The sequence below is a fragment of the Cherax quadricarinatus genome, chromosome 86 (assembly GCF_038502225.1).
Source record: "Cherax quadricarinatus isolate ZL_2023a chromosome 86, ASM3850222v1, whole genome shotgun sequence".
NCBI lineage: Eukaryota > Metazoa > Arthropoda > Malacostraca > Decapoda > Parastacidae > Cherax > Cherax quadricarinatus.
Genome location: NC_091377.1, coordinates 8,094,045 through 8,120,133, shown reverse-complemented (window position 1 = coordinate 8,120,133; position 26,089 = coordinate 8,094,045). Strand labels below are relative to the sequence as shown.

The 26,089-nt window shown below is 41.2% G+C and overlaps 1 protein-coding gene across 5 annotated transcripts in view; it reads left to right on the top strand.

The window, feature by feature from the left end:
* Positions 1 to 26,089, top strand: part of LOC128703002 (uncharacterized) — an 805,350-nt gene that overhangs the window by 18,410 nt on the left and 760,851 nt on the right. For all 5 annotated transcript variants that reach the window (XM_053797525.2, XM_053797523.2, XM_053797522.2 and 2 more), the window contains exon 2: positions 20,971 to 23,091. In XM_053797525.2, coding sequence (XP_053653500.2) covers positions 21,281 to 23,091 — 1,811 coding nt within the window. In that variant the 5' untranslated portion in view covers positions 20,971 to 21,280. The remainder of the gene's footprint in view (positions 1 to 20,970; positions 23,092 to 26,089) is intronic.

Below are 26,089 nucleotides of genomic sequence, written 5' to 3'. Positions count from 1 at the left end.
AATAAGTAAATAAGTAAATAAATAAGTAAACAAGTAAATAAATAAGTAAATAAATAAGTAAATAAGTAAATAAATAAGTAAATAAATAAGTAAATAAGTAAATAAATAAGTAAATAAGTAAATAAGTAAGTAAATAAGTAAATAAATAAGTAAATAAGTAAATAAATAAGTAAATAAGTAAATAAATAAGTAAATAAGAAAATAAATAAGTAAATAAGTAAATAAATAAGTAAATAAGTAAATAAATAAGTAAATAAGTAAATAAATAAGTAAATAAATAAGTAAATAAGTAAATAAATAAGTAAATAAGTAAATAAATAAGTAAATAAGTAAATAAATAAGTAAATAAGTAAATAAATAAGTAAATAAGTAAATAAGTAAATAAGTAAATAAATAAGTAAATAAGTAAATAAGTAAGTAAATAAGTAAATAAATAAGTAAATAAGTAAATAAATAAGTAAATAAGTAAATAAATCAGTAAATAGGTAAATAAATAAGTATATAAGTAAATAAGTAAGTAAATAAGTAAATAAATAAGTAAATAAGTAAATAAATAAGTAAATAAGTAAATAAATAAGTAAATAAGTAAATAAATAAGTAAATAAGTAAATAAATAAGTAAATAAGTAAATAAATAAGTAAATAAGTAAATAAATAAGTAAATAAGTAAATAAGTAAGTAAATAAGTAAATAAATAAGTAAATAAGTAAATAAATAAATAAATAAGTAAATAAATAAGTAAATAAGTAAATAAATAAGTAAATAAGTAAATAAGTAAATAAATAAGTAAATAAGTAAATAAATAAGTAAATAAGTAAATAAATAAGTAAATAAGTAAATAAATAAGTAAATAAGTAAATAAATAAGTAAATAAGTAAATAAGTAAGTAAATAAGTAAATAAATAAGTAAATAAGTAAGTAAATAAGTAAATAAATAAGTAAATAAGTAAATAAATAAGTAAATAAGTAAATAAATAAGTAAATAAGTAAATAAATAAGTAAATAAGTAAATAAATAAGTAAATAAGTAAATAAATAAGTAAATAAGACATAAAATGATGTTTGTATTATTTATTATGAAGTTATTTCGCCTACCAGGGAACTTATTAATTGATAAACTCTCTGGTGGGCGAAACATCTCAAGTGAATGCCATAACTCGCTTATTGTGTCTTATTAATACACCTATCAGTGCATATCACTATTGATATATGTACTCAACTGTATGTACTCACCTGTTTGTGGTTGCAGGGGTCACGTCACAGCTCCTGGCCCCGCCTCTTCGCTGGTCGCTACTAGGTCCACACATACACACGTGTGTGTGTGTGTATGAGTGGGCGTGCATATAAACATGTACGGCTGCACGTAATTCTGTCCGATGGTGGTGCAGGAATTACTAGCCAGGAGGTCATGCAAGGTGCACAGCTACACCCCCAGATCGAATGTCTCTCCTGTGCTTGTTGCAGAGTGCACACACACACACACACACACACACACACACACACACACACACACACACACACACACACACACACACACACACACACACACACACACACACACACACACACACACACACACACACACACACACAGGATCCATACATAGCTTTAAGCAGAGGTACGATAAAGCTCATAGTTCAGGGAGAGTGACCTAGTAGCGACCAGTGAAGAGGCGGGGCCAGGAGCTTGGACTCGACCCCTGCAACCTCAACTAGGTGAGTACACACACACATAAAACGAGGAGAGGTTAAGGGAAATCGACCTAACGACACTGGAGGACAGGAGAGATAGGGGGGATATGACAACGATATATAAAATACTGAGAGGAATCGACAAGTTGGATAGAGACAGGATGTTCCAGAGATGGGACACAGCAACAAGGAGTCACAGTTGGAAGTTGAAGACACAGATGAATCACAGGGATGTTAGGAAGTATTTTTTCAGTCACAGAGTTGTCAGGAAGTGGAATAGTCTGAGAAATGATGTAGTGGAGGCAGGATCCATAGCTTTAAGAAGAGCTACGATAAAGCTCATGGAGAAGGAAGAGAGTAGACCTAGTAGTGACCAGCGAGGAGACGGGGCCAGGAGCCATGAATCGACCCCTGGAAATACAATTAGGTGAGTACATTGCGACCCAACTTAAAAATAAAATAAAAATATTCAAGATCACGAATTCAGTAAAACTTACAAAAAAATTGATCTTAGAATCATTTGTCAACATTGACAAAATTAATGATACCTTCCCCTGGGGGTAAATACCCTGGGTATCTAGTCAGACTGTCTTTGGGTATGCGAGACGTTTCTCATATTGCTTTGAGAGGATTATCTTGTCTTCATACTGAGTGTGAAGATACCCACATTGTGTGGATATACCCACATTGTGTGGATATACCCACATTGTGTGGATATACCCACATTGTGTGGATATACCCACATTGTGTGGATATACCCACACTGTGTGGATATACCCACATTGTGTGGATATACCCACACTGTGTGGATATACCCACACTGAGTGAAGATACCCACACTGTTTGAAGATACCCACACTGTGTGAAGATACCCACACTGTGTGAAGATACCCACACTGTGTGTATATACCCACACTGTGTGAATATACCCACACTGTGTGAAGATACCCACACTGTTTGAAGATACCCACACTGTGTGGATATACCCACACTGAGTGGAGATACCCACACTGTGTGAAGATACCCACACTGTTTGAAGATACCCACACTGTGTGGATATACCCACACTGAGTGGAGGTACCCACACTGTGTGAAGATACCCACACTGTTTGAAGATACCCACACTGTGTGAAGATACCCACACTGTGTGGATATACCCACACTGTGTGAATATACCCACACTGTGTGAAGATACCCACACTGTTTGAAGATACCCACACTGTGTGGAGATATCCACACTGAGTGGAGATACCCACACTGTGTGAAGATACCCACACTGTGTGGATATACCCATACTGTGTGGATATACCCACACTGTGTGAAGATACCAACACTGTGTGGAGATACCCACACTGTGTGGAGATATCCACACTGTGTTGATATACCCACAGTGTATGGATATACCCACACTGAAGATACTCACACTGTGTGGAGATACACTGTGTGGAGATACTCACACTGTGTGGATATACACACAGTGTATGGATATACCCACACTGTATGAAGATATCCACACTGTGTGGAGATGCCCACTCTGTGTGGATATACTCACACTGTGTGAATATAACCACACGGTGTGGATATACCCACACTGTGTAAAAACATCACACTGTGTGGAGATATACTGTGTAATCAATGAGGAGAGTATCCTCGGTGCCTTGATGTCACCGAACTTATACTACAGAAACAGTGATGTTAGAGAACTTATACTACAGAAATAGTGGTGTTAGGGAACTTATACTACAGAAATAGTGATGTTAGGGAACTTATACTACAGAAATAGTAGTGATAGGGAACTTATACTACAGAAATAGTGGTGTTAGGGAACTTATACTACAGAAATAGTGGTGTTACGGAACTTATACTACAGAAATAGTGGTGCTAGGGAACTTATACTACAGAAATAGTGGTGATAGGGAACTTATACTACAGAAATAGTGGTGTTAGGGAGCTTATACTACAGAAATAGTGGTGTTAGGGAACTTATACTACAGAAATAGTGATGTTAGGGAACTTATACTACATAAATAGTGGTGTTAGGGAACTTATACTACAGAAATAGTGGTGTTAGGGAACTTATACTACAGAAACAGTGATGTTAGGGAACTTATACTACATAAATAGTGGTGTTAGGGAACTTACACTACAGAAATAGTGGTGTTAGGGAACTTATACTACAGAAATAGTGGTGTTAGGGAACTTACACTACAGAAATAGTTTTGTTAGGGAACTTATACTACAGAAATAGTGGTGTTAGGGAACTTACACTACAGAAATAGTGGTGTTAGGGAACTTATACTACAGAAATAGTGGTGTAAGGGAACTTGCACTACATAGTGGTGTTAGGGAACTTATACTACAGAAATAGTGGTGTTAGGGAACTTATACTACAGAAATAGAGGTGTTAGGGAACTTACACTACAGAAATAGTGGTGTTAGGGAACTTATACTACAGAAATAGTGGTGTTAGGGAACTTACACTACAGAAATAGTGGTGTTAGGGAACTTATACTACAGAAATAGTGGTGTTAGGGAACTTACACTACAGAAATAGTGGTGTTAGGGAACTTATACTACAGAAATAGTGGTGTTAGGGAACTTATACTACAGAAATAGTGGTGTTAGGGAACTTATACTACAGAAATAGTGGTGTTAGGGAACTTATACTACAGAAATAGTGGTGTTAGGGAACTTATACTACAGAAATAGTGGTGTTAGGGAACTTATACTACAGAAATAGTGGTGATAGGGTACTTATACTACAGAAATAGTTATGTTACGTAACTTGTTCCCCTGGAAAATTGTGAACATTTATTCTTGTAGATGTTCAACATTATTTGTAGTCTGTGAACACTTGGTATATATACACTGAGAGACATACAACACTTGGTATATATACACTGAGAGACATACAACACTTGGTATATATACACTGAGAGACATACAACACTTGGTATATATACACTGAGAGACATACATCACTTGGTATATATACACTGAGAGACATACAACACTTGGTATATATACACTGAGAGACATACAACACTTGGTATATATACACTGAGAGACATACAACACTTGGTATATATACACTGAGAGACACACATCACTTGGTATATATACACTGAGAGACATACAACACTTGGTATATATACACTGAGAGACATACAACACTTGGTATATATACGCTGAGAGACATACAACACTTGGTATATATACACTGAGAGACATACAACACTTGGTATATATACACTGAGAGACATACAACACTTGGTATATATACACTGAGAGACACACATCACTTGGTATATATACACTGAGAGACATACAACACTTGGTATATATACACTGAGAGACATACAACACTTGGTATATATACACTGAGAGACATACAACACTTGGTATATATACACTGAGAGACATACAACACTTGGTATATATACACTGAGAGACATACAACACTTGGTATATATACACTGAGAGACATACCACAATTGGTATATATACACTGAGAGACATACAACACTTGGTATATATACACTGAGAGACATACCACAATTGGTATATATACACTGAGAGACATACAACACTTGGTATATATACACTGAGAGACATACAACACTTGGTATATATACACTGAGAGACATACAACACTTGGTATATATACACTGAGAGACATACATCACTTGGTATATATACACTGAGAGACATACAACACTTGGTATATATACACTGAGAGACATACAACACTTGGTATATATACACTGAGAGACATACAACACTTGGTATATATACACTGAGAGACATACAACACTTGGTATATATACACTGAGAGACATACAACACTTGGTATATATACACTGAGAGACATACAACACTTGGTATATATACACTGAGAGACATACAACACTTGGTATATATTCACTGAGAGACATACAACACTTGGTATATATACGCTGAGAGACATACAACACTTGGTATATATTCACTGAGAGACATACAACACTTGGTATATATACGCTGAGAGACATGCAACATTTGGTATATATACACTGAGAGACATACAACACTTGGTATATATACGCTGAGAGACATGCAACATTTGGTATATATACACTGAGAGACATACATCACTTGGTATATATTCACTGAGAGACATACAACATTTGGTATATATACACTGAGAGACATACAACACTTGGTATATATACGCTGAGAGACATACAACACTTGGTATATATTCACTGGGAGACATACAACACTTAGTATATATTCACTGAGAGACATACAACATTTGGTATATATACACTGAGAGACATACAACACTTGGTATATATACACTGAGAGACATACAACACTTGGTATATATACACTGAGAGACATGCAATACTTGGTGTATACACAATGAGAGACATACATCACTTGGTATATATACACTGGAGACATACAACACTTGGTATATATTCACTGAGAGACATACAACACTTGGTATATATACACTGAGAGACATACAATACTTGGTATATATACACTGAGAGACATACAACACTTGGTATATATACACTGAGAGACATACATCACTTGGTATATATACACTGAGAGAAATACAACACTTGGTATATATACAGTGTGTGGCGCAGACGGAAGTTGTGACCCCAGGCGACACTCAGTACACATCTGGAATACTGATTCAGTATCCTGGAGTTTCTTAGTGTTATGAATCAGTGTAGTTCTGAAGGTGTTAGGAATATATATATATATATATATATATATATATATATATATATATATATATATATATATATATATATATATATATATATATATATATATATATATATATATATATATATATATATATATATATATATATGGTATAAACCTTGGTAATAAATACCGACAAGTTGGTTTAGAAAGACACGTAAGCAAACACTATAACATATTTATTAGAAAACGTTTCGGTCCTGGGACCTTGATCACTTCTAACATACAGAGGTAGAAAGACATTATATATATATAGGCGGAGAGTGAGATGTGACGCACGTGACCTGAGGAATGTCATAAGAACATAAGAATGGAGGAACACTGTAGAAGGCCTACTGGCCCATGCGAGGCAGGTCCTTATCAAAACAACCTCTACCTATGATGAGGACCAGTAGACGATGAAATCATGTGACTCCTGTGTTGTTGGGTTGGTGCTGCTTAAGTATCATGTATGCCAATGTTTTTGAAATTTTGTAGTTTCCAGTGTTGCGTTCTATAGTGTCGGTGACGGTGATTAGTGAGGCTTCTAGGCACCGTCGGCGTCTGAGGTCTGGTTCGGTGAGAACGAGTTGTGCCTCGTTCCAGTTCATCAAATGCCCCGTGGAGTCTCTGTGGAGGACACAGGCGTACCTTACATCGTCTCTGTTAGAGGCATTTCGATGCTCATTCAGGCGGACTGCAAGATCTCTGCCTGTCTCGCCTACATATTTCTTGGGACAGAACCCACAGGGGATAGTGTAGACGCCTGCTGTAGAAGTTAGAGGTGTGGGGCTGCGTTTCCACCATAAACACATCCTCTATCAAAGACCTCACTACTAAACGCAGCCCCACACCTCTAACTTCTACAGCAGGCGTCTACACTATCCCCTGTGGGTTCTGTCCCAAGAAATATGTAGGCGAGACAGGCAGAGGTTGGCAATATAAACACAAATGCAGTATAATGTGATCCTTTATTGACTACGTTTCGCCCACACAGTGGGCTTTTTCAAGTCACAAACGTAGTCAATAAAGGATCACATTATACTGCATTTGTGTTTATATTGCCATTGTGTCGGTATTTTATACCATTTATTTCCATAGGCAGAGGTTGTTTTGATAAGGACCTGCCTCGCATGGGCCAGTAGGCCTTCTGCAGTGTTCCTCCATTCTTATGTTCTTATGACATTCCTCAGGTCACGTGCGTCACATCTCACTCTCCGCCTATATATATAATGTCTTTCTACCTCTGTATGTTAGAAGTGATCAAGGTCCCAGGACCGAAACGTTTTCTAATAAATATGTTATAGTGTTTGCTTACGTGTCTTTCTAAACCATATATATATATATATATATATATATATATATATATATATATATATATATATATATATATATGTGTGTGTGTGTGTGTGTGTGTGTGTGTGTGTGTGTGTGTGTGTGTGTGTGTGTGTGTGTATGTATATGTGTGTGTGTGTGTGTGTGTATATATATAATTGTAACCATGAACGAGTGGAATTGATCAATAACAACACTGCGCAATCCAAGGATTCGAACCCATGTTGTACGGGCCTGCCTCATGGTAAGCGAGAACCACATGACGCTTTAAACCACAGGACCACCCAACCCTACAAGAATGCCGCAGCCAGCAATGCTAGCTGTTGGGCCACCATCCGAAGACATACGGAGGTGTGGGAGCTTCTAAGCTAATTTCATTCTCATTTCTGTTTGGTGTACTAGCCTCACGAATGAAATTAGCTTAGATTCTAAGCCTTAGAAGCTCCCACACCTCCGTATGCCAACGGATGGTGGCCCAACAGCTAGCATTGCTGGCTGCGCCATTCTTGTAGGGTTGGGTGATCCTGAGGTTTAAAGCGTCATATGGTTCTCGCTTACCATGAGGCAGGCCAGTACAACATGGGTTCGAATCCTTGGCTAGCGCAGTGTTTATATATATATATATATATATATATATATATATATATATATATATATATATATATATATATATATATATATATATATATATACAAACACTGCGCTAGCCAAGTTACATATATATTTTTAGACTATTTACTGGTTATATTAATGATTTATGTGGTAAGTACACTTTTGCAACCTGGAAATAGATTGAGAAAATGGAGGTTGATAAACAGGCCACTTGACCACAACTTCCTGAGTCTCTGTAAACTGATACACTCATGAGGACGTAGTGAATGAGACCTCTAGTAGTGCTACCAGCCTGAGGGAGGTAGCAGGTAGTGGAACCCCTGGTGTTGCTACCAGCCAGTGGGATGTAGCAGGTAGTGGGACCCCTAGTGTTGCTACCAGCCTGATGGAAATACCAGGCTGTGGGACCCCTACTCTTCCTTACAACCTCAGGGAGGTACCAGCTAATGGCATCTCATTACAAAAATGTAATATAGCGTTCAAGAACCTCTCACATCTTACGTTCACTGAGTCAAACAATCCTTGAGGCTTCACTAATCTGATCGACACATGCCAAATTACAGTCCTCGGAAAATATTTCATATTTTTGAGTATTTCTTCTTCTGTCTTCCTGACTGGTATTAAAAAATTATTTTTGAGTGTAACACAAGTTCAACAATCAAGAATACTTTCATTCTTGATGAATCGGAGAGAGTTAACTTATAATTTATATACATTTCTTGCTGTATATAGTGTGCATAATAATTGCATAATAATTTGCTGATGACACTGTGCTCTTGGGAGATTCTGAAGAGAAGCTGCAGAGATTGGTGGATGAATTTGGTAGGGTGTGCAAAAGAAGAAAATTAAAGGTGAATACAGGAAAGAGTAAGGTTATGAGGATAACAAAAAGATTAGGTGATGAAAGATTGAATATCAGATTGGAGGGAGAGAGTATGGAGGAGGTGAATGTATTCAGATATTTGGGAGTGGACGTGTCAGCGGATGGGTCTATGAAAGATGAGGTGAATCATAGAATTGATGAGGGAAAAAGAGTGAGTGGTGCACTTAGGAGTCTGTGGAGACAAAGAACTTTGTCCTTGGAGGCAAAGAGGGGAATGTATGAGAGTATAGTTTTACCAACGCTCTTATATGGGTGTGAAGCGTGGGTGATGAATGTTGCAGCGAGGAGAAGGCTGGAGGCAGTGGAGATGTCATGTCTGAGGGCAATGTGTGGTGTGAATATAATGCAGAGAATTCGTAGTTTGGAAGTTAGGAGGAGGTGCGGGATTACCAAAACTGTTGTCCAGAGGGCTGAGGAAGGGTTGTTGAGGTGGTTCGGACATGTAGAGAGAATGGAGCGAAACAGAATGACTTCAAGAGTGTATCAGTCTGTAGTGGAAGGAAGGCGGGGTAGGGGTCGGCCTAGGAAGGGTTGGAGGGAGGGGGTAAAGGAGGTTTTGTGTGCGAGGGGCATGGACTTCCAGCAGGCATGCGTGAGCGTGTTTGATAGGAGTGAATGGAGACAAATGGTTTTTAATACTTGACGTGCTGTTGGAGTGTGAGCAAAGTAACATTTATGAAGGGATTCAGGGAAACCGGCAGGCCGGACTTGAGTCCTGGAGATGGGAAGTACAGTGCCTGCACTCTGAAGGAGGGGTGTTAATGTTGCAGTTTAAAAACTGTAGTGTAAAGCACCCTTCTGGCAAGACAGTGATGGAGTGAATGATGGTGAAAGTTTTTCTTTTTCGGGCCACCCTGCCTTGGTGGGAATCGGCCAGTGTGATAAAAAAAAAAATAATTGAAATGACCTTTATTTGGAAAATTAATGTTGATTTGGAAAATACACAACAATGATATGACAGATAATTGATTTAATTTTTGGGAGGGTTAGTGGAGATGTGATGGTTGGAGTTAAACACACTTGTTGGATGGTAACACTTATATTAGCAGTGTGAGAGGGGAGCCCAGACTGCCTGTATTGTCTTCTCGTAGACCTACGGTTGGAGTGAGGACGAGGCCGGAAGCGCAGCGCTCACATACGGCATCACGTGACGTCACGCAAGCTAATCACTGAGCCTAGCAAGGGGTCAACTATGTAAAACATATGGATGGTACTATGATACTCAGATAACATATACATATACAGGGGATCAGCAACTATGCTGTTATATTAAGAGATATGACTACCCTTTGCATTCCTACCCTAAGCATTGCTATACTCTTTAGTATAGAATCAATGCTGAACACAATTAGCAAGTTGGTCATCGTGGTACCAGCAGCAGTTAGCTTCTCCACAGTTGAACAGTCCTGTTTTGCGATCCTGCGTTTGGTTAGTGTCCATTGATTCTCAGTTGCGTTGAGGTCAGGAGAGTTTCCAGGCCGATGTAGATCGATCCTCCGGTACGGGTGGAAACATTAATGTGTTTCCTTAAGACTCCTGCTGTCACTGTTCAGCCATCAGTGTAATGGGTACCTGGGTGATAGTGGACTGGTGTGGGTCGCATCCTGGGGACAAAACTGACCTAATTTGCGGGAAATGCTCAGCATAACAAGCGGCTTTCTATATAGTAATATGTCATTGATGTCAACTATGGTCCGTAAATAACAAAAAGGCACAATACCGTGACTGGAACGATACACAAATAACCCGCACATAAAAGAGAGAAGCTTACGACGACGTTTCGGGTTATTTGTGTAACTATGGTCCGTATACCTTGTACATGTACTTGTAGAAATAAAGATATTATTATGTAAAAAAGGGCCCTGCCCGGTACTATAATGGTGTCCTCAATAAAGCGACCACTGACTGTATAGAAAATGCCTTCAATATTTCACCCGAAACAAGACCAGCTCGAGGGACACCCACTAACATGCAAATACCACGACGGTGCAGACCTGAGAGTGTTTCCACTCAGTTACGAAGTGAAAGTTTGAGGGCTTCTTGACTACACCCTGAACCCTCCCTCCCTCCCTCCCTCCCTCACTGAGGTTCTGTGAACCCCACCTCCTCCCACACCTACCTCCAGCACACTCTCACTACCTCATGCTCTCCCCTTCCAGCACACCCTCACTACTTCATACTCCCCTTCCTGCACACCCTCACTACCCCATATTCATCCTCTCCAGCACACCATCATTACCTCATACTCTCCCATTCCAGCACATCCTCACTGCCTCATATTTCTCCCCTCCAGTACACCCTCACTACCTCATACTCCCCTTCCAGCACATCCTCACTTTCCCCATATTTATCCTCTCCAGCACACCCTCACTACCTCATACTTCTCCCTTCTAGCACACCCTCACTACCTCATACTTCCCCCTTCCATCACTCACTGCCTCATACTTTCCCCCTTATACCTAACACTCGGCCCTATATACACTGTAGACCATACTAAGAGCTGCTAATACACAAGTACCTGAATGAAAATCCTGAAGGTATCGTAGCTGCTGATCCAGAAATACAATACCAAACGATGTACTCATTATCTTACTAAAGTCTCCTAGGTCAGCTCTAAATATTTTATTACCTCTTGTGTGTAATCCATCCTCTGTAATAATGGCAGGGAAACATAGCTAGCCTTTGTGCCAACAGTGTAGCTATCATCTAGACTAGTGTAGCAGTGCACTGCTGGTGTTCCCACAGTGTAGCTATCATCTAGACTAGTGTAACAGTGCACTGCTGGTGTTCCCACAGTGTAGCTATCATCTAGACTAGTGTAGCAGTGCACTGCTGGTGTTCCCACAGTGTAGCTATCATCTAGACTAGTGTAACAGTGCACTGCTGGTATTCCCACAGTGTAGCTATCATCTAGACTAGTGTAGCAGTACACTGCTGGTGTTCCCACAGTGTAGCTATCATCTAGACTAGTGTAGCAGTACACTGCTGGTGTTCCCACAGTGTAGCTATCATCTAGTGTAGCAGTACACTGCTGGTGTTCCCACAGTGTAGCTATCATCTAGACTAGTGTAGCAGTACACTGCTGGTGTTCCCACAGTGTAGCTATCATCTAGATTAGTGTAGCAGTACACTGCTGGTGTTCCCACAGTGTAGCTATCATCTAGTGTAGCAGTACACTGCTGGTGTTCCCACAGTGTAGCTATCATCTAGACTAGTGTAGCAGTACACTGCTGGTGTTCCCACAGTGTAGCTATCATCTAGACTAGTGTAGCAGTACACTGCTGGTGTTCCCACAGTGTAGCTATCATCTAGTGTAGCAGTACACTGCTGGTGTTCCCACAGTGTAGCTATCATCTAGACTAGTGTAGCAGTACACTGCTGGTGTTCCCACAGTGTAGCTATCATCTAGTGTAGTAGTACACTGCTGGTGTTCCCACAGTGTAGCTATCATCTAGACTAGTGTAGCAGTACACTGCTGGTGTTCCCACAGTGTAGCTATCATCTAGACTAGTGTAGCAGTACACTGCTGGTGTTCCCACAGTGTAGCTATCATCTAGTGTAGCAGTACACTGCTGGTGTTCCCACAGTGTAGCTATCATCTAGACTAGTGTAGCAGTACACTGCTGGTGTTCCCACAGTGTAGCTATCATCTAGACTAGTGTAGCAGTACACTGCTGGTGTTCCCACAGTGTAGCTATCATCTAGTGTAGCAGTACACTGCTGGTGTTCCCACAGTGTAGCTATCATCTAGACTAGTGTAGCAGTACACTGCTGGTGTACCCACAGTGTAGCTATCATCTAGACTAGTGTAGCAGTACACTGCTGGTGTTCCCACAGTGTAACTAGTAACAGAATCCCACCTGTTCAACCCACACCCTCAACACTCCATCCACCCATCAGAGTACACAGTGTACATACACACTTGACATACACTTACAGAGGAAGATTTAGAGTTGACAGACTCAGAGAAAGAGAGATTAACCTGGGTGAGAGAAAGAGAGAGTAAGATTGACCTGGGAGAGTAAGACTGACATTACTAAGAGAGAAAGACTAACCTGGATAAGAGAGTAAGACTGACCTGGATAAGTAAGACTGCCCTGGATAATAGAGTAAGACTGACCTGGATAATAGAGTAAGACTGACCTGGATAACAGAGTAAGACTGACCTGGATAAGAAAGTAAGACTGACCTGGATAAGTAAGACTGACCTGGATAAGTAAGACTGACCTGAATAAGTAAGACTGGCCTGGATAAGAGAGTAAGACTGACCTGGATAAGTAAGACTGACTTGGATAAGAGAGTAAGACTGGCCTGGATAAGAGAATAAGACTGACCTGGATAAGTAAGACTGACCTGGATAAGAGAGTAAGACTGACCTGGATAAGTAAGACTGACTTGGATAAGAGAGTAAGACTGGCCTGGATAAGAGAATAAGACTGACCCGGATAAAAGTGTGACCTGTTAAAGTAACATTAACACTGATGAGTGACGGTTAAGATGAAGTAATTGACCTGATAGGCTGAGATGATAGGCTGAGATGATAGGCTGTGAATATGGCCTAGTTTACCATCTACGTTTTCTGTGGTTTTCTCAGGTTTTCTTTGTTTTTTAAGTTTTCTATGGTTTTCTCAGGTTTTAAATGGTTTCATGTTTTACGGTTTGGTCTGATCTATGGTTTTCTTTGGATTATTAGGTTTTCTATGGGTTTATGGTTTTTTTTGTGGTTTGTTATCGGTTTATGAGGTTTTCTATGATTGTCTATGTTTATATGAGTTTTCTATTGGTTTATGAGTTTTTCTATGGGTTTATGAGGTTTTCTATGTTTTTTCTATAGATTTATGAGGTTTCTTCTGGTTTTCTATGGGTTTATGAGGTTTTCTATTGGTTTCTATTGGTTTATGAGTTTTTCTATGGGTTTATGAGGTTTTCTATGTTTTTTCTATGGGGTTATGAGGTTTCTTATGGTTTTCTATGGGTTTATGAGGTTTTCTATTGGTTTCTATGGGTGTATGAGGTTTTCTATTGGTTTCTATTGGTTTATGAGTTTTTCTATGGGTTTATGAGGTTTTCTATGTTTTTTCTATGGGTTTATGAGGTATCTTCTGGTTTTCTATGGGTTTATGAGGTTTCTTCTGGTTTTCTATGGGTTTATGAGGTTTTCTATTGATTTCTATGGGTTTATGAGGTTTTCTATTGGTTTCTATTGGTTTATGAGTTTTTCTATGGGTTTATGAGGTTTTCTATGGGTTTATGAGGTTTTCTATTGGTTTCTATGGGTATATGAGGTTTTCTATTGGTTTCTATGGGTATATGAGGTTTTCTATGGGTTTATGAGGTTTTCTATGGGTTTATGAGGTTTTCTATTGGTTTCTATGGGTTTATGAGGTTTTCTATTGGTTTCTTTGGGTTTATGAGGTTTACTATGGATATGTATGGGGTGGGGTGCTAGGTGAGGTGGGGTGAGGAGGATTGAGGTGTACGAGGTGGGTTGAGGTGAGGTGCGTGGTGGGTTGAGGTGAGGTACGTGGTGGGTTGAGGTGAGGAGCGAGGTGGGTTGAGGTGAGGTGCGTGGTGGGTTGAGGTGAGGTGCGAGGTGGGTTGAGGTGTGGTGCGTGGTGGGTTGAGGTGAGGTGCGTGGTGGGTTGAGGTGAGGTGCGAGGTGGGTTGTGGTGTGGTGCGCGGTGGTTTGTGGTGTGGTGCGATGTGGGTTGAGGTGAGGAGCGAGGTGGGTTGAGGTGAGGTGCGAGGTGGGTTGAGGTGAGGTGCGAGGTGGGTTGAGGTGAGGAGCGAGGTGGGTTGAGGTGAGGAGCGAGGTGGGTTGAGGTGAGGAGCGAGGTGGGTTGAGGTGAGGTGCGAGGTGGGTTGAGGTGAGGTTCGTGGTGGGTTGAGGTGAGGTGCGAGGTGGGTTGAGGTGAGGTGCGAGGTGGGTTGAGGTGAGGTGCGAGGTGGGTTGAGGTGAGGTGCGAGGTGGGTTGAGGTGAGGTGCGAGGTGGGTTGAGGTGAGGTGCGAGGTGGGTTGAGGTGAGGTGCGAGGTGGGTTGAGGTGAGGTGCGAGGTGGGTTGAGGTGAGGTGCGAGGTGGGTTGAGGTGAGGTGTGTGGTGGGTTGAGGTGAGGTGCGAGGTGGGTTGAGGTGAGGTGCGAGGTGGGTTGAGGTGAGGTGCGAGGTGGGTTGAGGTGAGGTGCGAGGTGGGTTGAGGTGAGGTGTGTGGTGGGTTGAGGTGAGGTGCGAGGTGGGTTGAGGTGAGGTACGTGGTGGGTTGAGGTGAGCGAGGTGGGTTGAGGTGAGGAGCGAGGTGGGTTGAGGTGAGGTGCGTGGTGGGTTGAGGTGAGGTGCGAGGTGGGTTGAGGTGAGGTGTGTGGTGGGTTGAGGTGAGCGAGGTGGGATGAAGTGAGGAGCGAGGTGGGTTGAGGTGAGGTACGTGGTGGGTTGAGGTGAGCGAGGTGGGTTGTGGTGAGGTGCGAGGTGGGTTGAGGTGAGGTGCGTGGTGGGTTGAGGTGAGGTGCGAGGTGGGTTGAGGTGAGGTGCGAGGTGGGTTGAGGTGAGGTGCGAGGTGGGTTGAGGTGAGGTGTGTGGTGGGTTGAGGTGAGGTGCGAGGTGGGTTGAGGTGAGGTGCGAGGTGGGTTGAGGTGAGGTGCGAGGTGGGTTGAGGTGAGGTGCGAGGTGGGTTGAGGTGAGGTGTGTGGTGGGTTGAGGTGAGGTGCGAGGTGGGTTGAGGTGAGGTGCGTGGTGGGTTGAGGTGAGGTGCGTGGTGGGTTGAGGTGAGGTGCGAGGTGGGTTGAGGTGAGGAGCAAGGTGGGTTGAGGTGAGGTGCGAGGTGGGTTGAGGTGGGTTATGGTGTGTGATCACTGTCTGGTGATAAAAAGCGGACCTGGAGAGTGCCTACTTTCCCAAAGAACCGGTCGGTGGGTTCTGCCCACCCCGCCCACCCCGGCCCAACCCCACCCCTCAAGAACACCCCGCCCACCACACCCAACCTCCACACAATGTAACACTTTAATCCATCCCGCCCACTCGATTTGCTTATTCCGCCCACCTCCGCCCACTCCCGCCCACCACACTCTCTACCCTTTTATCCGATCCGCCCGTCTCACCCACCCCGCCCACTATCATACTTTTAACCTACTTAAAGAGAGAGAGAGAGAGCGAGAGAGAGAGAGAGAGAGAGAGAGAGAGAGAGAGAGAGGAGAGCTTTGCATGTTGCAAGACGTGTGTAACAACTTGCACTTGCAATGTAGGTTTCAATCCTCTCTCCCAAACAGTAGTCTGGTGTCACCTGTAGTAAGCACCACACCCTTGGTTCACTCTCCTTCACCCTACCTCAGACTGGTGCTCTTCATCCAAGCAACTGGTGCTTCTCTCCCCCCTGGATCAAACCTCATACCCAGGTGCTTGTTCAACCCTTTCAAGCCTTGAACATTCACGTTTATCAAGGCTGAGGGACTGATTACCTTACCTTCCACGGTCTAAAATTTCAACATCTTCAAGCTACCTTTGTATTGAATAATACACAGGTATTCACAATTATTCCCAATTCACAATTATTCACAATTCTCAATTATTCACAATTCACAATTATTCACAATTCACAATTATTCACAATTCACAATTATTCACAATTCACAATTATTCACAATTCACAATTATTCACAATTCACAATTATTCACAATTCACAATTATTCACAATTCACAATTATTCACAATTATTCACAATTCACAATTATTCACAATTCACAATTATTCACAATTCACAATTATTCACAATTCACAATTATTCACAATTCACAATTATTCACAATTCACAATTATTCACAATTCACAATTATTCACAATTCACAATTATTCACAATTCACAATTATTCACAATTCACAATTATTCACAATTCTCAATTATTCACAATTCTCAATTATTCACAATTCACAATTATTCACAATTCACAATTATTCCCATTTCACAATTCCCAATTCACAGTTATTCGAAATTCACAATTATTCACAATTCACAATTATTCACAATTCACAAGTTAGTTAACATTAACGAATTAAAAAAAACGTAGATTAACGACACTCAAGGAAATTAATGAACCATAAAACGTCTGGCAACGAGTTAGTCAATGTGACTTAAGAAACGTTCACATTAGAACGTTCGTATTTGCACGTTCGTATTAGAACGTTCATATTTGATGTTCGTATTTGAACGTTTGTATTAGAACGATCGTATTATAACGTTCGTATTAGAACGTTCGTATTATAACGTTCGTATTAGAACGTTCGTATTTGAACGTTCGTATTAGAACGTTCGTATTAGAACGATCGTATTATATTACGTTCGTATTATAACGTTCGTATTATAACGTTCGTATTATAACGTTCGTATTATAACGTTCGTATTAGAACGTTCGTATTAGAACGTTCGTATTAGAACGTTCGTATTATAACGTTCGTATTATAACGTTCGTATTATAACGTTCGTATTATAACGTTCGTATTAGAACGTTCGTATTAGAACGATCGTATTATAACGTTCGTATTAGAACGATCGCATTATAACGTTCGTATTATAACGTTCGTATTATAACGTTCGTATTATAACGTTCGTATTAGAACGTTCGTATTAGAACGTTCGTATTATAACGTTCGTATTATAACGTTCGTATTATAACGTTCGTATTATAACGTTCGTATTATAACGTTCGTATTAGAACGTTCGTATTAGAACGTTCGTATTAGAACGATCGTATTATAACGTTCGTATTATAACGTTCGTATTATAACGTTCGTATTATAACGTTCGTATTAGAACGTTCGTATTAGAACGTTCGTATTAGAACGATCGTATTATAACGTTCGTATTATAACGTTCGTATTAGAACGTTCGTATTAGAACGTTCGTATTAGAACGATCGTATTATAACGTTCGTATTAGAACGTTCGTATTAGAACGATCGTATTATAACGTTCGTATTAGAACGTTCGTATTATAACGTTCGTATTATAACGTTCGTATTATAACGTTCGTATTATAACGTTCGTATTAGAACGATCGTATTATAACGTTCGTATTAGAACGTTCGTATTAGAACGATCGTATTATAACGTTCGTATTAGAACGTTCGTATTAGAACGATCGTATTATAACGTTCGTATTAGAACGTTCGTATTAGAACGTTCGTATTAGAACGTTCGTATTAGAACGTTCATATTAGAACGTTCGTATTAGAACGTTCGTATTAGAACGTTCGTATTTGAACGTTCATATTAGAACGTTCGTATTATAACGTTCGTATTATAACGTTCGTATTAGAACGTTCGTATTAGAACGTTCGTATTAGAACGTTCGTATTTGAACGTTCATATTAGAACGTTCGTATTAGAACGTTCGTATTAGAACGTTCGTAATAGAGCGTTCGTATTAGAACGTTCGTATTAGAACGTTCGTATTATAACGTTCGTATTAGAACGTTCGTATTAGAACGTTCGTATTAGAACGTTCGTATTATAGCGTTCGTATTATAACGTTCGTATTATAACGTTCGTATTATAACGTTCGTATTATAACGTTCGTATTATAACGTTCGTATTATAACGTTCGTATTATAACGTTCGTATTATAACGTTCGTATTATAACGTTCGTATTATAACGTTCGTATTAGAAAGTTCGTATTAGAACGTTCGTATTTGAACGTTCGTATTAGAACGTTCGTATTAGAACGTTCGTATTAGAACGTTCGTATTTGAACGTTCGTATTAGAACGTTCGTATTAGAACGTTCGTATTAGAACGTTCGTATTAGAACGATCGTATTATAACGTTCGTATTAGAACGTTCGTATTAGAACGTTCGTATTAGAACGTTCGTATTTGAACGTTCGTATTAGAACGTTCGTATTAGAACGTTCGTATTAGAACGTTCGTATTTGAACGTTCGTATTAGAACGTTCGTATTAGAACGTTCGTATTAGAACGTTCGTATTTGAACGTTCGTATTAGAACGTTCGTATTTGAACGTTCGTATTAGAACGTTCGTATTAGAACGTTCGTATTAGAACGTTCGTATTAGAACGTTCGTATTAGAACGTTCGTATTTGAACGTTCGTATTAGAACGTTCGTATTAGAACGTTCGTAATAGAACGTTCGTATTAGAACGTTCGTATTAGAACGTTCGTATGTGTGTGTGTGTGTGTGTGTGCGTTTGCTTATCCTGCACGACCTCCTTACTCCCAGAGGGAGCTTATCCTGCACGACCTCCTTACTCCCAGAGAGAGCTTATACTGCACGACCTCCTTACTCCCAGAGGGAGCTTATCCTGCACGACCTCCTTACTCCCAGAGGGAGCTTATCCTGCACGACCTCCTTACTCCCAGAGAGAGCTTATCCTGCACGACCTCCTTACTCCCAGAGAGAGCTTATACTGCACGACCTCCTTACTCCCAGAGGGAGCTTATCCTGCACGACCTCCTTACTCCCAGAGGGAGCTTATCCTGCACGACCTCCTTACTCCCAGATGGAGCTTATCCTGCACGACCTCCTTACTCCCAGAGGGAGCTTATCCTGCACGACCTCCTTACTCCCAGAGGGAGCTTATCCTGCACGACCTCCTTACTCCCAGAGACAGCTTATCCTGCACGACCTCCTTACTCCCAGAGACAGCTTATCCTGCACGACCTCCTTACTCCCAGAGACAGCTTATCCTGCACGACCTCCTTACTCCCAGAGTCGTATCCTAACTTAACGAACCTGTGTATCAATGTATCTTCTCTCAAAACGCCTTTATCATTTAGTAAAACTGACTTTATCGCTTAGTAAAGGTAAGGGTGTGTCAGCTGAGGCTGATGCCAGAAGAAGCCGGTGCCAGGAGAGGCTGGTGCCAGGAGAAGCCGGTGCCAGCAGAGTCCGGTGGAGCAGGGAGAGGCACTCACTGTGGATTAAAATGGAAAATTCCTTGTAATGTTCTCGTCTAACCAGATTCTTCACTTATACATATATGCCCACTCACAGTGCCATTTATATTACACCCTGGCAAGGCACTGTATGACCCCTGCGGGTTTAGCGTTCCCCCATGACTATAACATTAATCGCAGGAGGTCGAGGCTGTCTGGTCTGACACAAAAAATGGAACACAGGAGAGTTTTTAATCCGATTGTACGAGAACGGATTTGTAAGTTGGTATAGATATTTTGAGGGTGGCTTGAGTTGCCTGTAAGGGTGTTTATACCTCACACTTCATGTCGACCTCTCTCTCTCTCTCTCTCTCTCTCTCTCTCTCTCTCTCTCTCTCTCTCTCTCTCTCTCTCTCTCTCTCTCTCTCTCTCTCTCTCTCTCTCTCTCTCTCTCTCTCCTTACACAGGGTTTGACAAGGTTAGGTTACGGATCCCTAGCTTTATTGACAAGCTATTACAGGTTAAGGATTCCTAACTTTATTGAGAAGCTAAGAGTTGTTACCTACATCAGCTCATTTAAAAGCATTTTTATTATGAGACAAACAAGTAGGGAACTCTGTCTCTCTCTCTCTCTCTCACATACACACACACACAGATCAACCAACACCTCCTTTACTGTGTTAGCAAATGTCGTCAAACAACTTTTTCTGGGTCCGTTTCACTTCACTTCTCTCAGACATCTTTGATCAAGTTGAGAATGATCTCTACTGTTGCTTCTGACTATCAAATAATGTAAATTAACACTGACGTATCACTGCTTTTTCCAGGTTTCATAAAAGAGTAAACAGTGGCTGTTGTTACGAGGAACAAGGATGCGTGTCACCTCTGTCTAGCGGAAAGTTTCACTGTTGGTAGTGAATGTTGATACAACAGCCTCTGGGGGCCATCAGAAAAGGTGCCAGTGTGTGTGTTACCAAGTGCCATCACAGTGAGCCCAGGAAGGTTGTGCGTGTGTCCATAATAGTGGTGTTAGTGTTGTTAGTCTCAGCTGATGTATAAGTGTACTGTGTCTGTGTCAGCTGATGATCTAGTGTATTGTGTTGTGATGACTGGGATCAGCTGTGTGTGAACGCGACCATGAGTGAGCCCACAGGACTTGAGTGTGGTGCGGGAAAAACAAAGGGAGGAGGCGAGAACTCTCCCGAGAAAATGGAAACCACGCAGCCAGTGATCGTGGTTGAGGGGGTGGATGATATGGGAGTGTGTTGGGTGTACACGCCGCCCGAGGTCAGTGTGTCTAAATGGGATACTCATAGCGGGCCCTCTAGTGGCAGTTGTTCTCCACACACACGCTCTCCCTCGATCGCCTCTATGAATTCTGACACATGGAGCGAGGAATTACCCACTCGGACTGCGGAGGACACAGCTTCCTACACTGACACTCTCCTAGAACCAGAGGATCGTGGTTTTCGTCATGTGTCTTCTTCATCGTCCATCGCTCTACCTCGAAGTTCCCAAGAGCAGAACCTAGCCAACACCAGATTCTGTGCCTCGCAGGAGCACATTGGCTCCGAGGTTCGCTACAGGAAGAGGAAACAGTCTTTGAAAAACATGTTCCTGGATGTGTTTCATATAGATTCCAGTCGCCACTCAAGATCGTCCTCCAGTACCGAAGATCACCACAGGAACCACTCAAGCGGAGACTCACCAGTCAGAAAACTGATATCGAAGCTTCGCTCGAACTCCCACAGTGACTTACTACAGACCAAGAGCCGTTCCTCCTCCTCTGGTAGTATTGACCTCACCTCACTTCAGGACCGGGAGGTCAGTCTAATTCCCGAAGTCAGAGTTCGGAGTGGAAGCACGGTAGATGCCATTCCCGCGACGGCCATCAACACGCGGCTCCTAGGTCGTTACCGCAAGAACAACGCCAACCAGACGAAACGCCGATGGAGCCTCTTTGATCATCACCTTCTTAAAAGCCGTAGCCATCGACACGATGAGCCAGAGAGTGGCGCTACAACTGATTACGACAGTTCTGATGACAGGCAAGAAGAGTTGAAGATAGGCTCACCTGGGGAGCACAGGACGGATACGAAACGCCGATGGAGCCTATTCGACCACCACCTTCTTAAAAGCCGGAGCCATCGGCATGATGAGGCATCAGACAGCTGTGCTCCCATTGATTATGATAGTTCTGATGACAAACACGAAGAGATGGTGTCCACGACAGATACTAAACGCCGATGGAGCCTATTCGACCACCACCTTCTTAAAAGCCGGAGCCATCGGCATGATGAGGCATCAGACAGCTGTGCTCCCATAGATTACGACAGCTCTGACGACAAGCACGAAGAGTTGGGGTTAAAGATGAACTCACTTAAAGAGTTTACGACGGATACAGAGAAGAGTGACTCTGAGGGCCCCAAGGAACCACGCAACTACAGCCACGAGAAGATACGGGTGACACGAACTCGTTCCAACTCAGAGTCAACCATCTTCGTCGAGAAGAAAAAAAAGAAGAAAGACACCCGCATGATTGACAGGCTGCTGGACTTCCGACACAAGAAATACGCATTGCGAGGTAGTCTCCCTACCCTCTTGGTGGACAAACTACACTCCTCGCATGACACCGACAACAAAACTCACTCAAAACACGCGAAGAACCGAGAGGAAACAGACCAAGAAAATCTATCGATAGCTGGCGATGTCTTGGACAGTCCAGGTTACAAGTCCTCCCGCACTCAGTCCATGCACGACCTTACGGACTATGCGGTAGAGAACTACTTCAGTCCGGAGGGCGACCGCCGCTTCTCCGAAGACACGATGGACCCCTTCCACGGGATGGAACAAGCCGACAAAGAGAACCTGTCACGTTACCTGACGGGAGAGCACGCCACGGGCCGACGTCACCGCTTCTCCATAGATAACCTGTGGAACGCAATCAAGTAAGTTCATCACAAGCAACAACAATTAGTGTTTCCTGTAATTTTTAAAGGGTGGACTAGTTAATAAGTGGAAGGCCTCAGTCTAATGACCAAAAGCTCCAGTGGCGAGTCATCATATTACTAAGACCCGCGTCAGGAAACACTTGTTCTGTTTCCTGACAAATCTTACGTAACCTAAGTAAATTATTATTATTATTATTATTATTATTATTATTATTATTATTATTATTATTATTATTATTTAAAGCTTTACCTTTAAGCTGGAGAGTTTTGACCAAACTTGAGTGTCCAATTTTGTAAGTATTTTTCTGTTTGACATTATTTTCTAACATTAACGCACGTTCTTATTTTATCTTTTTATATTTCCTTCTGTTCTTCAAGTTCTGTTTGTAGAACTTAAGTTGATGAGTAAAGCCAAGTGGAAGATCTAGCCGTCGGCACGAGCCTGGTCACGGACCGGCCGCGGGGGCGTTGACCTCCTCATCCAGGTTCACTGCTCCTGGAAAACATTAACCCTGTTATTTACCCAGGATAAGCCACTTAAGCCATACCATGTGGCTTATCTACACTCAGTATGAAAGCTGATCTATAACACTATCAGCCACATAAGCTACATTCTGACAGTTCGTTATAGCTGTGGTATAGTGAACAAACCGCTACTAAGGAGGGACTTCGCTATATTATTTTTTACACAGGATGTGACACATTTTCGCATATTTACACATATGGGAGTTAACGATAACTCAAGGAACTAGGAAAAGATGTGATGTATGGTACGAGAACGAGCTCAAGAGCCGATGACATACGGATCAATAAAGAAATAATCTGTGTTTGGGAGAGAGGAGTTTACGACTTTGTAAATAGTCGAAGTCAGAGCGAGACATCGTTGTAAGCTCCTCCTGTGTGCTGGTTATTTCTGTATTGTTCCAGTCACTGTATTGTGTTCATTACATATGGGACAATTAATGTACATTAGCGAATGTGAGTTAATATGTATTAAGAGATACATTCGTAATTCGTTTATGTAGTGGTTCTGAGGTTAAATATTTTGTATCTGTTATTTTCTAGGTATTTAATTTGAGGATTGTATTGTGTGTAGTGAAGAATATGAAAAACGCACACGCACGCACACGCACACGCACACGCACGCACACATAAACACACACAAACACACACACACACACACACACACACACACACACACACACACACACACACACACACACACACACACACACACACCCACACACACACACACACACACACACACACACACACACATACACATACACACACACACATTCTCTCTCTCTCTCTCTCTCCACAAGTACCTTTAACAACTAGTAAATACTACTACTACTACTACACACACTCCCCTTGTACTCACCAACGGTACTGTAATTCCTTCCACAATTGTACTTACCAACGGTACTGTAATTCCTTCCACAATGGTACTCACCAACGGTACTGTAATTCCTTCCACAATGGTACTTACCAACGGTACTGTAATTCCTTCCACAATGGTACTCACCAACGGTACTGTAATTCCTTCCACAATGGTACTCACCAACGGTACTGTAATTCCTTCCACAATGGTACTCACCAACGGTACTGTAATTCCTTTCACAGTGGTACTCACCAACGGTGTGAAATTTAAATTCACTATATCAAACTATAGACAAGATACTGTTACTATATATATTCCCATAGTCTACTATCACTGCCTGTCTGTATTCCCACACTACTATTCCTCTTACTACTGATAATATCTACATGGAAGATAGTTAAAGGTCTTACATCAACACACTACCATAACAATGTACTGGACCGAGAGATATAGGTGGAAATGTAAGAATAACCCAGTGAAAAAGCAGGAACGCCTTGGGCACAGAAAGAGAGCGTTGTGTCAACATCCGTGCTCCCGGACTAGTGATTCTGGTTCCAGCAGATATCAACCTGCTACCAGCAGATATCAGAAGTTTTAAAGAGGGAACTGTACCACTTCCTCCCAAGTATCAGGTAAACCAGACTGTGATGACTTTGTGGGTCAGCAGGTCACCAACAATAACAGGCTGGTTGAATATGCAATTTACGGAGAACTCTGGCCCCAGGTCGGAGTACGGAGGTAGGAAACGCATTCATATATATAGATATATATATATATATATATATATATATATATATATATATATATATATATATATATATATATATATATATATATATATATATATATATATATATATATATATATATATATATATATATATATATATATATATATACATATATATATATATATATATATATGAATATAAACATTGTCTCTGCGTCCACAGCAGGACTCGAACCTGCTAACTAACCTATTTAACATGTGTCTTAATTTCAGCTCTGTATCCGAGTCCACAGTACTTTACCACGGAGCTTCGGCTAAGCGCCCATACTTATCGCGGGTCTAGCTCCATGGTAAAGTACTGTGGACTCTGATACTTAGTTAGCAGGTTCGAGTCCTGCTGTGGACGTAGAGACAATGTTTATATATATATATATATATATATATATATATATATATATATATATATATATATATATATATATATATTTGTCTCACTGGGACAAATTGATACTGTTGGCTTATTTTCCTGTACTTGCTGATCTTGTACTCCTCCCTGTGGTCAGCAGCTCCTCCCTGTCGCCCCACACTGTGATGGATATAGGTGTCAGCCAGTGTGGGCACACAAGTATAGTCCCATGCTAAGAGCTTGCCATTCTTCCAAGGATAGATGATGATCCCGTCGGGGCGGTTTGCTGGGTTGTGGGTATTGTTTGCTTCAAGGGATCGTGGCTCCCTCTCGGCAGGGCATCCAGCTGTAGCAAGGGTTCTCTTAATGATGTCGTTGACCTCATTGTGTCTTGCATGCCAGCCCTTGGTTTTGGAACAGTTAAGACCATGTAGACCATATTGGTCAGCTTGCACATCGCCGCAAGTACACGTACA